At 46.2% G+C, this 14,170-nt stretch overlaps 1 protein-coding gene across 1 annotated transcript in view; it reads right to left on the bottom strand.

The window, feature by feature from the left end:
* Nucleotides 1–10,623: 10,623 nt before the first annotated feature.
* Nucleotides 10,624–14,170, bottom strand: part of Kcnj6 (potassium inwardly rectifying channel subfamily J member 6) — a 73,310-nt gene continuing 69,763 nt past the window's right edge. The window contains exon 2 of the mRNA XM_052158818.1: nt 10,624–10,949. Coding sequence (XP_052014778.1) covers nt 10,624–10,949 — 326 coding nt within the window. The remainder of the gene's footprint in view (nt 10,950–14,170) is intronic.

Genomic DNA, 14,170 nt, shown 5'->3' with positions numbered 1-14,170 from the left:
CTCATAAGATGTAGGCTAAGGCAACATTAAGTAAGTAAATGGTTAATAAGCTCTGGTATGTCCAGAAAGTGGAACATTGTTTTGTGCTGGAAAAGAAGAGCTGTGAAAGCCACAAGGAGACACTGGAGGAACTTGCTTACCACCAAGAGAAAGAACCCGGGCTTTTCCCTGGGTGACCCTGGCCACACTCTGTTCTGTAAGAGGGAAAGGTGTGCAGACTGAGAAAAACATAGCGGATGACAGGACGGGAAAGCCGGTTACACATTTGGTCAGACGCATTCGATGTTCATGGTCAAGGGTGAGCCCTGATGTCACCAAACGTGGGTGATGATGGTGCACTGGGGTAAAGTCATAAATAGCAACAGACATACAGCGGTCTTGGTGGGGGGGGGGGGGCAGAAACTGATGGTGGGGGAGGGGATGTCAGGGGGAGGGGCTTGTGCTTTCTGCTTAACTTTTCTGTGAACTGAAAGTGTCTCTAAAAAAAAATAGAACCTATTACTTCGGAAAGAAGAAGCTTTGAGAGAAATTCAGTGACGCACCTATGACCACATAGCTCATCTGGGGGCAGACCCAGGCTCCAATAGGACACCTTGTGTGTGGGTTGGGTGGGGTGGGCGTGGTCGTAAGAGCATTTAAAAATGCCACTGAGATAATAGAAGAGAGTGATTCTTATTCATGCTTAGTCTTCCAGAAACCTTTTCTTAGATGTGTGTGTGTGTGTGTGTGTGTGTGTGTGTGTGTGTGTGTGAACCCATGTGCAGTTGCCTGCAGGGGACAGAACTGTCACATTTCCCTGGAGCTGGAGTTACAGGCGGTTGTGAGATGCCTGACTTGGGTGCCCGGAACCAAACTTGGCACCTCCACAGGAGCAGTAAGTGCTCTTAGCTGCCAAGCTATCTCCAGCCCCACTCTTTTGAAAACTTTGTGGCTTAAGAATGGGGTCTGTGTTTGTGTGTTTATGCCTAGGAGTTTATGGGTGGCTATTTTATATTTTCCAGTGTCAGTTACGAGGGTCTGGGAACCCCCCACCACGCTGTGTAGCAATTGAAGGATTCTTCATCCCTTTAGAACAGTGTTGAGTAGAGGGAGAGTTGCCAATCGGAGGGATTGTGTGGTAAAAAGCCAGAAGTTTTGATGCCTACTGGAAACCTGATGGGAGGGAGTCCTACAGTGTGATTGTGTTGTGGAAGATTGTCATTTCTTCTCCAACATCCCTAAAGATACAGTAAACACAGCAGGTGAGCTCTGGGCAGCCTGGGTGTGCATTTGAAATCTGAATACAAGCTCTCTCTGTGCAAGCAGACCCTCACCCACACCTCCTCGTCTTAAGCACCACTGGCTCCCAGCCGTCTGCCTTTGGCCTGAGACTGCTGTGGAGTTGCTGCCTAGCTTCTGCCTGCCCTCGGGGACAGACTGACACGCGCGCGCTGAACACCTCAGTGCTCAAGTAACTTTGCTGGGTCAATATGCAGGAGCCTGTTCCCAGGTTCAGAGCCAGGTGGGAATGGCAAGTTCAAGAAGAAACATGATTCTGAGAGCACTGAATGCGGGATAAAAATGAGAATTTTTAACTTAAAATACGATTTTCAACAAATAACTGCTTTTAAGTTTTTTTTTTTTTTTTAAGGTGAGGACTCACGTTGGGGTGGTCTTGAACTTGCTATAAAGCTAGGGATAACTTTGAATTCCTCTGCTATTTCTCCACCTACCTTCTAAGTGCTAGGATTACAGGCATGTGCTACTAAACCCAGCAATTATGAATAAAATGTTTTTTATTGTTTATAATTGAACCGTTATTTTTGTCCAGTCTTAATTTGGCAGACAGTGTTTACTTATTGAGTAAGAAAACAAAAATTTGGGGTTGAAGAGATGGCTCAGCGGTTAAGAATACTGACTGCTCTTCCGAAGATCCTGAGTTCAAATCCCAGCAACCGCATGGTGGCTCACAATCATCTGTAATGAGATAGGACACTCCCTTTTCTGGAGTGTCTGAAAACAACCACAGTGTACTTACGTATAATAAATAAATAAATCTTTGAAAAAAAAAGAAAATGAAAATTTTTTGGACATCTATTATATTGGATATTGTGACTATGGTTTCTGAAGTCTTAAAAATACGTGTGTATGTGTGTGTTTTCGTGTGTGTGTGTGTGTGTGTGTGTGTTTGTGTGTGTGTTCATGTGTATGTGTTCATGTGTGTGTTTGTGTTCATGTGCGTGTGTGTGTGTTCATGTGTGTATGTGTGTGTTCATGTGTGTGTGTTCGTGTGTATGTGTGTGTGTGCAAGAGTGGTCCATGTTTACAGATGGAGGGTTGCCATGGCAGCAGCTGACAGCACCTCCTGTGTAGCAGGCATCTCAGAATGCTGGCTGTTTCCCCAGAGCAGAGTTTGTCCAGACTGTGGGCAGAGGAAAGACCACTTTGACAAGACAGGCACGTATTTGGGTCACTCCAGAACCTGTGCATGCGAGTTCACGGTTGCCTCTGATTTTAGAGGAGGTGTTCGGGGCTGAACGAAGATATGCAGGACTTTCCTAGGAATGCTGACTCGGTCATCATAGATTGCAGAGGATGAGACCTAGCCCAGCAAGTCCACCTGTTCCTTCAGCGGGGGACCTCCCTTGACACTGCTCCGGTCATTTGCCAGGTTGGGGTCAGAGATGTCCAGGCCTAAGTCTAGCACTAAGCTCAAGGTGCCTAAGAGCAGGAGCCAGATCTTCTAAGCATTTGATCTCAGGGGTCAAAGATCAGTCAAGCGGATAGCAGAGGGTCAGTGGTAAGAGGAGGGCCTCTTGGGTAACATGCTGCACGTGTGGCCACTGCTCCAGGATAAGGCTTAACGACCGTCCCACTGTGGCAGCACTGCAGGGAAAAGTGTGTGGACGCTTTGACCTAGGTGCGACTCATTGGTTGTAAAGTGGGTTCCAGCAGATTAGCTCTGAGACTTGCTTAGACAGAGCGGGGAAAGGTTCAGCCACCCAGAAAGGCGACTGTACTACTCTAAATAACTGGCTTCCTGACCTCACACAGTTCTGAGACCCCAAAGGAACCCTTTCTCAGGCAGGAAGAATTTGATATCTAATGAGAGAAGAAACGCAAAAACCGCTGAAATAATCCTTATGGTGAAGCCAGAACTTTTGCCTTACACTTACATGATTTTAGCTTCAGCAATTTATTGGATTTACCTAACAGACTTTAAAGGTCCAAATTCATTCCCGACCCAGAAGGTGCTCTGTGAGAATGCCTCCCAGATTCAGCTATTAAAAACAAGGACATCATGAAATCTGAAGGCAAATGGATGGAACTGGAAAAATATCATCCTGAGCGAGGTAACCCAAACCCAAAAGGACATGCATGGTATGCACTCACTTATAATTAAGTGGATATTGGTCATAAAGCACAGGATGCCCATGATACACTCCACAGACCCGAAGATACTAAATAACAAGGAGGGCCAAGCGAGGATGCTGGGATCAGAAGGGAAAACAAAATAGTCATCGGAGGTGGGTGAAGGGAAGGAACTGGGTGGGAGAGAGGATGGGGAGGGTGGGTCAGGAGGGAGACAGAGTGAATGGAAAGCAGGGGTGGGTGGGGAGCATCTCTAGGACTATCAATCAGTCAATCAATCAATCAATAAGCAAGTAAGCAAAAAGAAAAATGCCTCCTAGGTATTCTTAGACATTCAAAGACCTCAGAAGACACATCTGTGGTGTCATTGTCTGGATGTGCAAAAAGCAGACCCTGTGTGGGGATTCTGAGAGGTCTCAGAGGTGGGCACGGTGCACTGGCCAGACTGAGCAGGGGATGGGCTTGCTCAGGTCGCTCTCACAGACAGAGGGACTGAGTGAGGACGCCAGGGTGGACCTGAGGGCAGTGTTCTTCCTTCTCTGCGGATGCTGACTCCCGTGGAACACAGCTGGCTGGACTCTGAGGCTCTGACTCCAGGTGACCTGTTGTTTGTATTTATGACTATAAATCTAGCACTGGAATGCTCTGAAGGGCCTCTGGCCTCAACTTGGGTCTGATCTTAGATTCCTGGGACTTCTTGTGGGCCTCTTGCCCCTTTGGATGAATATACTTTGAGCATTGTTTAAAATTTAGAAGCCCTGATGACTGGCATGTTAGGTTCACTAGTGCTTGTTGGTAGCAGATATTTACATTGCCTGAGAAAAACAGCCCTTCATAGAGATTGGCTACGTCGATATCACAGTTTTAATGGTGAGTGTTAGTACAGCGGGCACTGAGCCTTGATCTTGTGATGGTCGGTTACATGAAGGAACCTGTCAACCTCTGGAATGGAGACCTCCTGACTCTGTGGTCATTGCTGTCTGCCAACCACACGCACATCAGGATCCAAGCCGGGGGCAGGGTGTCTAAAGGAACACTATAGACTTCTAACAATGCCTGACCCTCTGCGCTCCACAGCAGGGCATGCCCATGAACTCATCCTTTATATTAAAGCATTGCTTTCCTTTCCCACGGGCTGCCCCACGTGAGTCAGTGGGTACGTGAAGCTTCCTTTTGCTCACGCATGAGGCCAAGTGGAAGTTTGGCTCCTTTCCCATTTAAGTTTCATGGTGTTGGACTTTGAGGCTGTGTAACCTGGCCATTTCTTCTAAGTATCTGAGGAGTTGTAAGAGTTTTACATGGTTTCTGTGATGGATAGCATCGCCTACTTAGTCAGGGATGTGGGACCACATGGATCAGTTTTTTTGTCAATTGCACAACATACAGTAAGTTGTCACAAAATATTTTCCATCTAATTTCCTGGAAAGCATGCATAAGGGAACTTGAAATGTTTTCTCTCTCTCTCTCTCTCTCTCTCTCTCTCTCTCTCTCTCTCTCTCTCTCTCTCTCAAATACAATTGATAAGATAAAGAGCCAAATTTAGCTGACTGGTATGAGAAAGGCTTCCTTAGAAGTTCTAATTTTAATTAGAATCATAATTTTGACTCTAAGCAGTGCCATTTAATATTGCCATATCTAAACCTCCTATCATGGGGATTGGTCTGTTTTGCAATCAGCAATGATATAGCAACCTTATTCTGTTCCCCCCCCAGGCTTTCAGGGGCCTCTTAGGTTCCCAGGGAAGGAAAGTTGGTCATCTGCATGCTGAGGGGCCAGAGAAAGCCAGGGCCAATGTAACAAAACAGGATCCTTTGCACCACAGACCAATCCTGAGTTCCAGAGGAAGCAGCAAGAGCCTGGTCCTCCCCCTCCACACTGTCAACCTCACTTGAGCCGACACTAGCAGGCTGAACAGTCTGTAGAACTGAAAGCCTGTAGGCTCAGAGAAGCCATATTCAGTTGACGGGCCAGGAACTTACATGTCTTTATTGCTCATTGATGTGTGGTTTTATTCTAGCGATTTCCTAGGTGGACACTGAATCCCAGAACGCTGGGTAGGAAAGGTAAGCCTTTTCTCTGAGAGCCCCGAATGTAGGACCTACTCTCAAAAACCATAACGTGTTCTGCTGTAACAGAACTATCAGTGACCAGGAGATGCAGGGTGGGGAATGAGGTCATTCTCTGACGTTCCCAGACACCTTTAATTCTCAGCAGTAGTGATGCACACGCAATGGTTAGTATTTGTTAGTAATAGTACAGATGTCACTGGCCATACATCCTCTTGCAGTCACTGAGGTCTCTGAGAACAGTCTGAGCAGCTGCAAGCAATGTGTACACAGGTTGGGTGTGCTGTGTTCCAATGGAACCATTTATGGGCCAAAATTTGAATCATCATTTTCTTTTGAGGGTCTCGTGTAGCTTAGGCTAATCTCGAACTCTCCACATAGCCAAGGATGACCCTGAACTCGCCTTCCTCCCTCTACTTCCGAAATGCTATACCAGGCATGAGCTAGCATGCTTTATTTACTAAGCTATAGGGACCAAACCTAACCTGGGGCTTTGGGTAAACTAGCCAAGTTCCATCCCTGGCCCCTGAGATCTGACTTTTATATGCCCCCCAAGTCTTCTTGGTTTGTTTTTCTCTTAACCACTTAGAAACATAAAAATTAGCATCAGCTTGAAAAAGTGTAATAACAGTAAGACTGCCTTAGCAGATCAGAGAGTCAAACATTTTCATAATAAAAAACACCCCATGTTCACACACTTGTGACCTGGGTTTGAGACCAGAGTCAGTCATTTACTGGCCCGGACCTTTCCTAAGGTTAGTCAGTTTGCCCAAATGATAAAGATGTTGACAGTATCTAACCTCTTGTGGTGGGTGAGAGTTCTGTGGGATAATTTGTGGGAGCGTTCTGCATTTACAATTTCGGGTAAAATATTGTTTTGTTGCTAGGTACGCACAGTCAAAACTGTACACATTGTCTGCATCCCTTATTAACCTTCCGACAGTCTTCACGTCTACATGGTATTCTGAATCCTGTCTCGCCTCTGAGACACGGAGGGTGCACAGGCTGGGAAGAAGGAGGCTCTGCTCTATTCTGAAGTAAAGGGAAAGTAATATTTTCTTAAATACAGTTTGGACATAAAGTCTAACTCAAGATAGTGTTCTTTAGCTGCGTTGTAATACCAATCAGCTATGCAAATTTTGCTCATCTTTTTTCAATTTTACGGCTAGCCACTGAAGTGAAGCCATAGAATTGGAATGCATTGAAGTTAACACTGGCGACACACATAGGTTGTTTCTTCTGAAGCTGCTGTCTCGGCTTTGTCATTTAGAGCATGTCTGAAGTCAGGGAAAGAAACGACAAGGTGACTCCTGCTAAGTTGTGTCGGAAGCGAGTGTCTAGGCTTTCACGGGTTCTCTCAGCTAGAGATCTGGCGCTTCGCATTACGCTCATGGGATCTTCCAGGGTCTCTGTGCACATCGCCTGCACACCTGGTCAAACAGTCTCCAGACACGCCAAGACACCAGAGATTCAACCAGAAGAACAATAGGTGGAGGAAGAAAGCTAGAAACTTGAGCATCTGAGTTTTAAAATGTAGCCACAATTAAATTATTGAGTATAATGAAAAAAAAAACAGGCATGTCAGAGTTCTATTTTGGTTAAACCTGTAAGAGAAAAGTTGTACTTAAGAAATAGGTGGACATCTTGACATCTTGATACAGTAGCCGGGTTTCTGTTGGGGAACTTAGGTACTAAATTAAATCAATGGGTGAGGAAGGAAAGAGAGAACAAAAGAAGGGGACAGACAGGAAGGGAGTGCAGGAAGAGAGGGTTCTACCTCATGGAGTCAAAACCACACCCAACATGGAGGACCAGGAAGGGATGAGTCAGTGACCTAATGTGGCAGTTCTAATGTGTCAACCTGGGCATGCCACGTGTCCAGGGGACTGCCGCCAACGAACAGCTGTATTGATTACATACAATCAATCTCCTATAGGAGAGCTAATGGAGGAGGTGGGGTCAGACAAGGGTCTCTTCCACCTGATCCAGACAAACCTTCTCTTGCTTCAAGGGGCTACTGTGACTGTAGACTGGGGTCAACTGTAGTGACTGTTACCCTTGAGTTCAAGGTACTTATCTGGCCTATGGATTTCACTGTGCTTTATGGGGGAAAATGACTCAGAGATAACAACCAAGCAGGCCAAAACATCAGAGGGAGAGGAAAACTGAGGGGGAGGGGAGAAGAAGGGGGAAGGGGAAAGAAAGATAGGTAGATAGATAGATAGATAGATAGATAGATAGATAGATAGATGGTTGTGGGTCTTGGTGCATTGATAGGCTTATGACTTTTTATAGGATTCATCTACTGGTGGAGATAATGTGGGGATAGTGATCGGGGAGTGTGGACTATTAAAGGGGAGTCATTAGGGTCCCTTTTGTTGAATTATCTTAGTGAAAAACCCATTGACCACTTGCTGCTTAGAAAATTCAGTCATAATGACCTTTCAAATTTTAACAGTTGACACAAAATACACTGTTAAACCTTTTTCTCAGTAACTGTAGAAAAATAGACATGTTTGATAAGGACATTCTAAACAAAGGTCCTTTAAGAATGCCTCTTTTAAAGATTCTGAGCTCATGTTACAAATAGGATTGAGTTCCACTTGTGTCACCCACCACAGTGACATCAAGAAGATGAAAGTCAGGGAGGGACCATCAGAGTGCCCTGCTGAGGTCACAGGTCGTGACACAGGCCTATTGTCCCATCATTCAAGAAGCCACCGACCTCAAAGCTGCTCTTTCAACCCATCGATGGGGGTTCCTTTGTCCTTCAGACCCCAGTAATAGATCTTTCAAAAGGCCCAACGTGTCGTCAAGAGCTAAGTCAGCAGATCATTTTCAGGCTTTCTTCATCTTGATCTGTGCTACATAGGCCCTGTCTTGGGCTGCTGCAGATTGGTGCCCCAAAGCAGGGCGTCCTTCATAAGGCTAAAACAAGGACAGGCCATGGGACCTCCCAGAGCCTTTGGGGAACTGTCAGGATCCTGCCTCCACCACCTCCTGCTTAGAGTGTGCCACAGGGTGAATGCATGACTCCATTGGTAGGTAACCAATGCTAAGAGGAAATGCTGGCAGGCAAGAGAGGGCCGCAGCCAAGAGCTTTGTTTTCTGGAGTCAACGCCAAGAAACAGTTGTTTGGGTGGCAATATTTCTGCAGAGGGAGGGGAACAACCCAGATGTTGGGCGGAGGAGCCACTTGTCATAATTCCTGGGGCACCGCTCTTAGAAGCAAGGCCCCAAGACTACAGCAAAGCCCTGTGCTGCCTGGTGAGGGGAGGCAAGGGGGCAGGGAGCTGCTAGTTTGATGTCTTTGACCTCAATGGGAACAAACTGAGCACATCTGAAGGAGCTGAGATAAATTTAGATCTATTCTATGCGTAGTTATGGTGGGCAATGGTGTTTAGGAACAGTTTATGAATGGAAAAGCAACAAGAAAGATCGGTCACAGTGAGAAATCTCCACCTGCCCCTGAGGTCTCACTTAACTCTTCCCCAGTCTTCTTCTTTTTCACATCATTTTAAATTTAGATTATTTCACATGTTGCCTGCCTGCCCTTGTTCCTCCCTCCCTCCCTTCCTTGAGGATTAAAATGAGATAGAGAGAGCTGTTTGACTGTTGTTGGTGTTTGTGCTCTTGACTGAGAGACACAGGTTAGATTTTCAATTAGTGGCATACTCTCGCACCCCGGAGAGATTTCTCAGTTGCCACAAAGACTGTTCTCTACTCTTTGTGTACCAAATTCTGGTCGTTTCACAATAACGATAGCAAGAATGATGGTAGAAGATAAAAAAATCCCAATGTAAGAAAAGCTAAGGGTGGGACCCAGGGACAGGGTGGGGCCCAGGGACAGGGCAGGGCCCAGGCCTCAGGGTGCCAGATGCAGTGTGAGGGCAGCAGGCTGACAACCCACAGTGCCTTCCTGAACACCTTATGCCAGGCTTCTGCCGACTAGACACCTCCATGGGCAGCCTGCAGTTTCTCATGACTACACAGAGGCACAATCAATGCTCTCACGGAAAGGTTTCTCAAACTGCTGTACCCTGTTCACTGGAAATGTCATGTGTGGCTGTGCTAGAGTCCTGTTCATGGTAGAGCCTCCTAAGGGTGCTCAGAGAGACCCTCATGATCTATAAGCCATGACACCTGTTTTGTAAAGGTGTTATGGTATATCAGCATTTTGGATGGTGGATCTGACATCTATTACACCTCCAGACTGTTGCCAGACCTATGGCTTATTAGATTCAACATGAGGAGGACAAGGGAACAGAGAGGTGCCCTAACCACTGTCAGTCTGGGACCTGGAACAAAGGCCATGCATTTAGAGGGCCAGCAGTCAAGGGGATCAAAATAATCAGAAGACTCAGATATCAAAACAGAAATGCCTACTGTACATTGGGAGTCTTTTTTCTTCTTATTTCTAAAGTTATAAATCTAAAGCTACATGAATGACGTGTCTATGTACATTAATTATTAGGATTTCTGCTCCATAGTACTTTTGTGCATGCTGGGTTTGTTTCTACTTGCCAAAAGAACATAATTCCATAGGGCAGATCTATGTACAGTGGTCTATCTTTAGCTCCCCTGGGTCCTGTACTGTCCGTGTCTGTGTGGTCAAGTACCTGTCCTGTGCTAGGTGAGATGGACTGGGCTCTGTAAAACTGAGGGGCTTCTCTGCATGACCTGTGGTAAACAGGTTATGTTCTTTGTGACACTGGGTAAAACTCTGACAGCTCTTTTGAGTGATTTATATTGGATAATAAAGAGGATTAAGTAGCTAAGTCTCTTCTGCGAGTGGAGACCAGGCTTGGCACAATGAAGGTACTTTGTACCTCAACTAAATCCCTTGTTCATCTGAACATCTGACAGGGGCAGGTAGGTATTTTACACCTTGAAGATTTGTGTTCTGGAAATGCCAATTATAAATACAAACAAATCAAGATCAAAGTAAAGGAGACAGAAAAGAAGGAAATGGGAGACAAGGAGTGGTCATGTCTGAAGGGGAGGCTGACCCAGCTGGGCCTACAAGGAGGGGTCATGTCTGATGGGGGAGGCTGACCCAGCTGGGCCTACAAGGAGGGGTCATGTCTGATGGGGGAGGCTGACCCAGCTGGGCCTACAAGGAGGGGTCATGTCTGATGGGGGAGGCTGACCCAACTGGGCCTACAAGGAGGGGTCATGTCTGATGGGGAGGCTGACCCAGCTGGGCCTACACTTTGGACTCATTCTCTAGGTTTGCCACGTCACCGTTCCTCTCCGTCAGTTCTTCTGGGTTCTTCTCTTCCTCTTCTGTCTCCAGTTCTGCATGTTGGTTCAGTTTGCTGGACACAGACCAACTCAGGGGCAGCTCTGCCCGGTTAGCCAGCTCTGCCAGCTCTTTGGCACTAAGAGATGGGGTGCTGGTCTCATAGGTCTCATGGAAGCTGTTGTAGTCAACTTCGTAGAACCCGTCTTCCAGCGTTAGGACAGGTGTGAACCGGTAACCCCACAAGATCTCACTGGTGATGTAGGAGCTTCGGGCTTGGCAAGTCATTCCTGTGGAGAGGAGAAAACTGGCATTAGGACTCGTGTTTGGGCTTTCCAAGGCCAAGGAGACCTAGGGAGCTCCCGCAGGGTTATGCTATGGGCAGATAGTTATGCTGTGCTGTGACCAGCACTGGAGAGTGACAGCTATAGAGCTGTCTTTCACACTGTAGACATATACCATGAAATCGCAGGTCTTCCTGAAACCTACAAACTGAGTTCAATTCCTCCAAACCCCATCTAAAGATGGGAGATTACTGACCCTCTAAAGTGACTGCCTCTCACACACGGTGCCAATGCATCCTCCACACACGCAACTCATGTACCCCCACCACAGACATTAATAAATAAAACAAATTAAGAAACTTCTTAAAGTGCAGGCAATAAGTGTACAGTCACAAAAGGGAACATCTGTACCATACTCTCTCCTCCCAAGGCTCAGAGACCATTACAGAGTACAGGGCAGAAAGTCTGTAAGAGCTAGAGATTCAGGGAAGCCTTGGACAGAATCTTCTGGACATGATATGACTGTTACATCTATGAACTCACTGCATCTGTGATGCACACGATCAAGCCAGTTGATATCCTAGCGCAGAGGGAAGGACCTCATGAGTTTCTACTCCTGACTGAGGGGTTATGGGTAGTTGATAGCTTTGGGGTGAGGCAGAGTTAGTTTTCTTCAAGGGAGTGGCTCCTAGCAGGGTGATCATATTCTAGTGGATAGCTCCACAAACAGAAGTTATGAACAGCATAGATTGAGTTGATGGATTATTAAGGAAAGAAGAAGAGGAGGAAGAGGAGGAAGAAGATATGAGTTGGCAGTGGATACGGAGGATCTGGGAAGAGTTAAGGGAGGAGTTGGTGCTGAATATGATCTAAATACATTGTATGGCATTCTCAAAGAATTAATAAAAATGTTTCCTGTCAAGTCACAAACAAAACAATTATGAAAACTAAAAGACATGTAACAGGCCCCCAGATCTTAGCACAACTGATTCCATTCAGGCTAGAAAACTCAGCACAGTACATATGTCTATATGACAGCACCACCAGTCAAAATAAAAACAAAGATCTAATCCATCAAAGTCCAGAGTTCTGGGAAGTCTCTAAGTATATGAACCTTGCTTTTTTTGGCTTCTGTAGTTATGTTTCTGACTAAACTGGTAGAGTATGCATATGTGAGCAATAATAATTAAAGGAGGTGAAAATTTGAGAGGGGTGGGGGTATGGTATGAGTTTCAGGTGGAAGAGGGAAGGGTTGAAATGCTGTACATATCATATTTATTCTCCACCTTATTTTTTTTATTTTTCCCTTCCCCCCTTATTTATTTTATGTGAGTACATTGTAGCTGTCTTCAGATTCCAGAAGAGGGTGTCAGGTCTTGTTATGGATGGCTGTGAGCCACCATGTAGTTTCTGGGAATTGAACTCAGGACCTCAGGAAGAGCAGTCAGTGCTCTTAACTGCTGAGCCATCTCTCCAGCCCGCACCTTATTTTTGAAACAGGGGCTCTCAGTGAACCTGGAGTTTGACAATTTGGCTTGACTGTCTGGCCAGCAATCCCCCAGGGAGCCTCTTTTCTCTGCTTCCCCCTGTTGGATTTTATTTTATTTTATTTTATTTTTTTATTTTATTTTTGTGTGTGGCTTCTGGGGACTAAATTCAGCCCTCAGCCTTGTTCAGGAAACACTTCACTGACAGCTATCAGTTTTTGTTTTTTTGTTTTCTGTAGAAACCATTTAATCTTACCATTTCTTCACTGAGAACTTTTCTGAGTCTCTCTACTGGGTTCGTGGGTGTTTCAGAGAAGAACATGGAAATGGCCCATCTTTTGGTACCGAGTTCGTTATTCTTAGATAAAGCCACAAAGGGTGAGCCGTGTTGGGCCTGCTCCACCTAGGACCCAGGAAGACGCAGAGACAGGTAGCTAAGGAATCGGTATTAAAGCACAGGTCGACCCTGCATGGTTTAAAGTTAGCCGTCAAAGCCCTATTTTTAGATTCAGTGACAAGTTACAATGGGAGAGGCCGTGTGCAGAACAGAGTGATGAAAGGCATCCTGAGACGCCTCGTGGAGCACAGCCAGCAGGCGAAGCAGCAGGCAGACAACGGGACCAGATTGCAGTAAAATCAAGCACCTCACTTCCGAACAATGTAAAACAGATCTGCAGTGCTGGCATTCCAAAACAAAGAGGGAGGGACTCCTTACAGAGCTTTGCCATTTCTCTTCAGAGATCAGGCTGTATGACAGGTTGTTCTGTTTTCCCTCAGCGTCTCCTGCTCACCCCAGGAAGAACTGCATTCAAACAGCATGCATGGCTGCGCTGGAGTCTCAGCACTGGGCTGCCAACTGTGGCACCTTGGCGCTGGTGACTACCCAGCCCACTGTGAGATGGGAGGAAGGTGGTATGGTCTGCTATAACACGAGGGTGTGAACATCGCTGAGTCTGGTCTGCTATAACACGAGGGTGTGAACATTGCTGAGTCTGGTCTGATAGAACACGAGGGTGTGAACATCGCTGAGTCTGGTCTGCTATAACACGAGGGTGTGAGCATCGCTGAGTCTGGTCTGCTATAACACGAGGGTGTGAGCATCGCTGAGTCTGGTCTGATGTAACACGAGGTGTGAACATCGCTGAGTCTGGTCTGCTATAACACGAGGGTGTGAACATCGCTGAGTCTGGTCTGCTATAACACGAGGGTGTGAGCATCGCTGTGTCTGGTCTAATATAACATGAGGATGTGAACATCGCTGAGTCTGGTCTAATATAACACGAGGATGTGAACATCGCTGAGTCTGGTCTGATATAACACAAGGGTGTGAACATCGCTGAGTCTGGTCTGATATAACACGAGGGTGTGAACATCGCTGAGTCTGCTCATGAACATTCAACCGCCCCTGCTGTATGCTCAGACTCACAGTCCCTTCAGTGCACAACGTGCTTCCTCAAACACTAATTTGGGGGTCCATTGTGGCTGGCTTACAACTATGTAGAAATAAATTGAAATGTATGCTTAAGAATGACCCAAGGAGCAGGCAGTGGTGGCTTTAATCACAGCATTTGGGAGTCAGAGGCAGGTGGATCTCTATAGGTTTGAGACCACCTTGATCTACAGAGTAAGTTCCAGGACAGCCAAGGCTATTCAGAGAAGCCCTGTCTTAAAAAACAACAACAAAAACGTAATGAAATAAAGACACCAAAACAAGCAAACACAGAGGCCCAAGGAAAGGCA

This window comes from Apodemus sylvaticus, chromosome 15 (genome assembly GCF_947179515.1).
Source record: "Apodemus sylvaticus chromosome 15, mApoSyl1.1, whole genome shotgun sequence".
NCBI classification, from domain to species: Eukaryota; Metazoa; Chordata; class Mammalia; order Rodentia; family Muridae; genus Apodemus; species Apodemus sylvaticus.
This window is presented reverse-complemented; position numbering and strand designations above follow the sequence as displayed.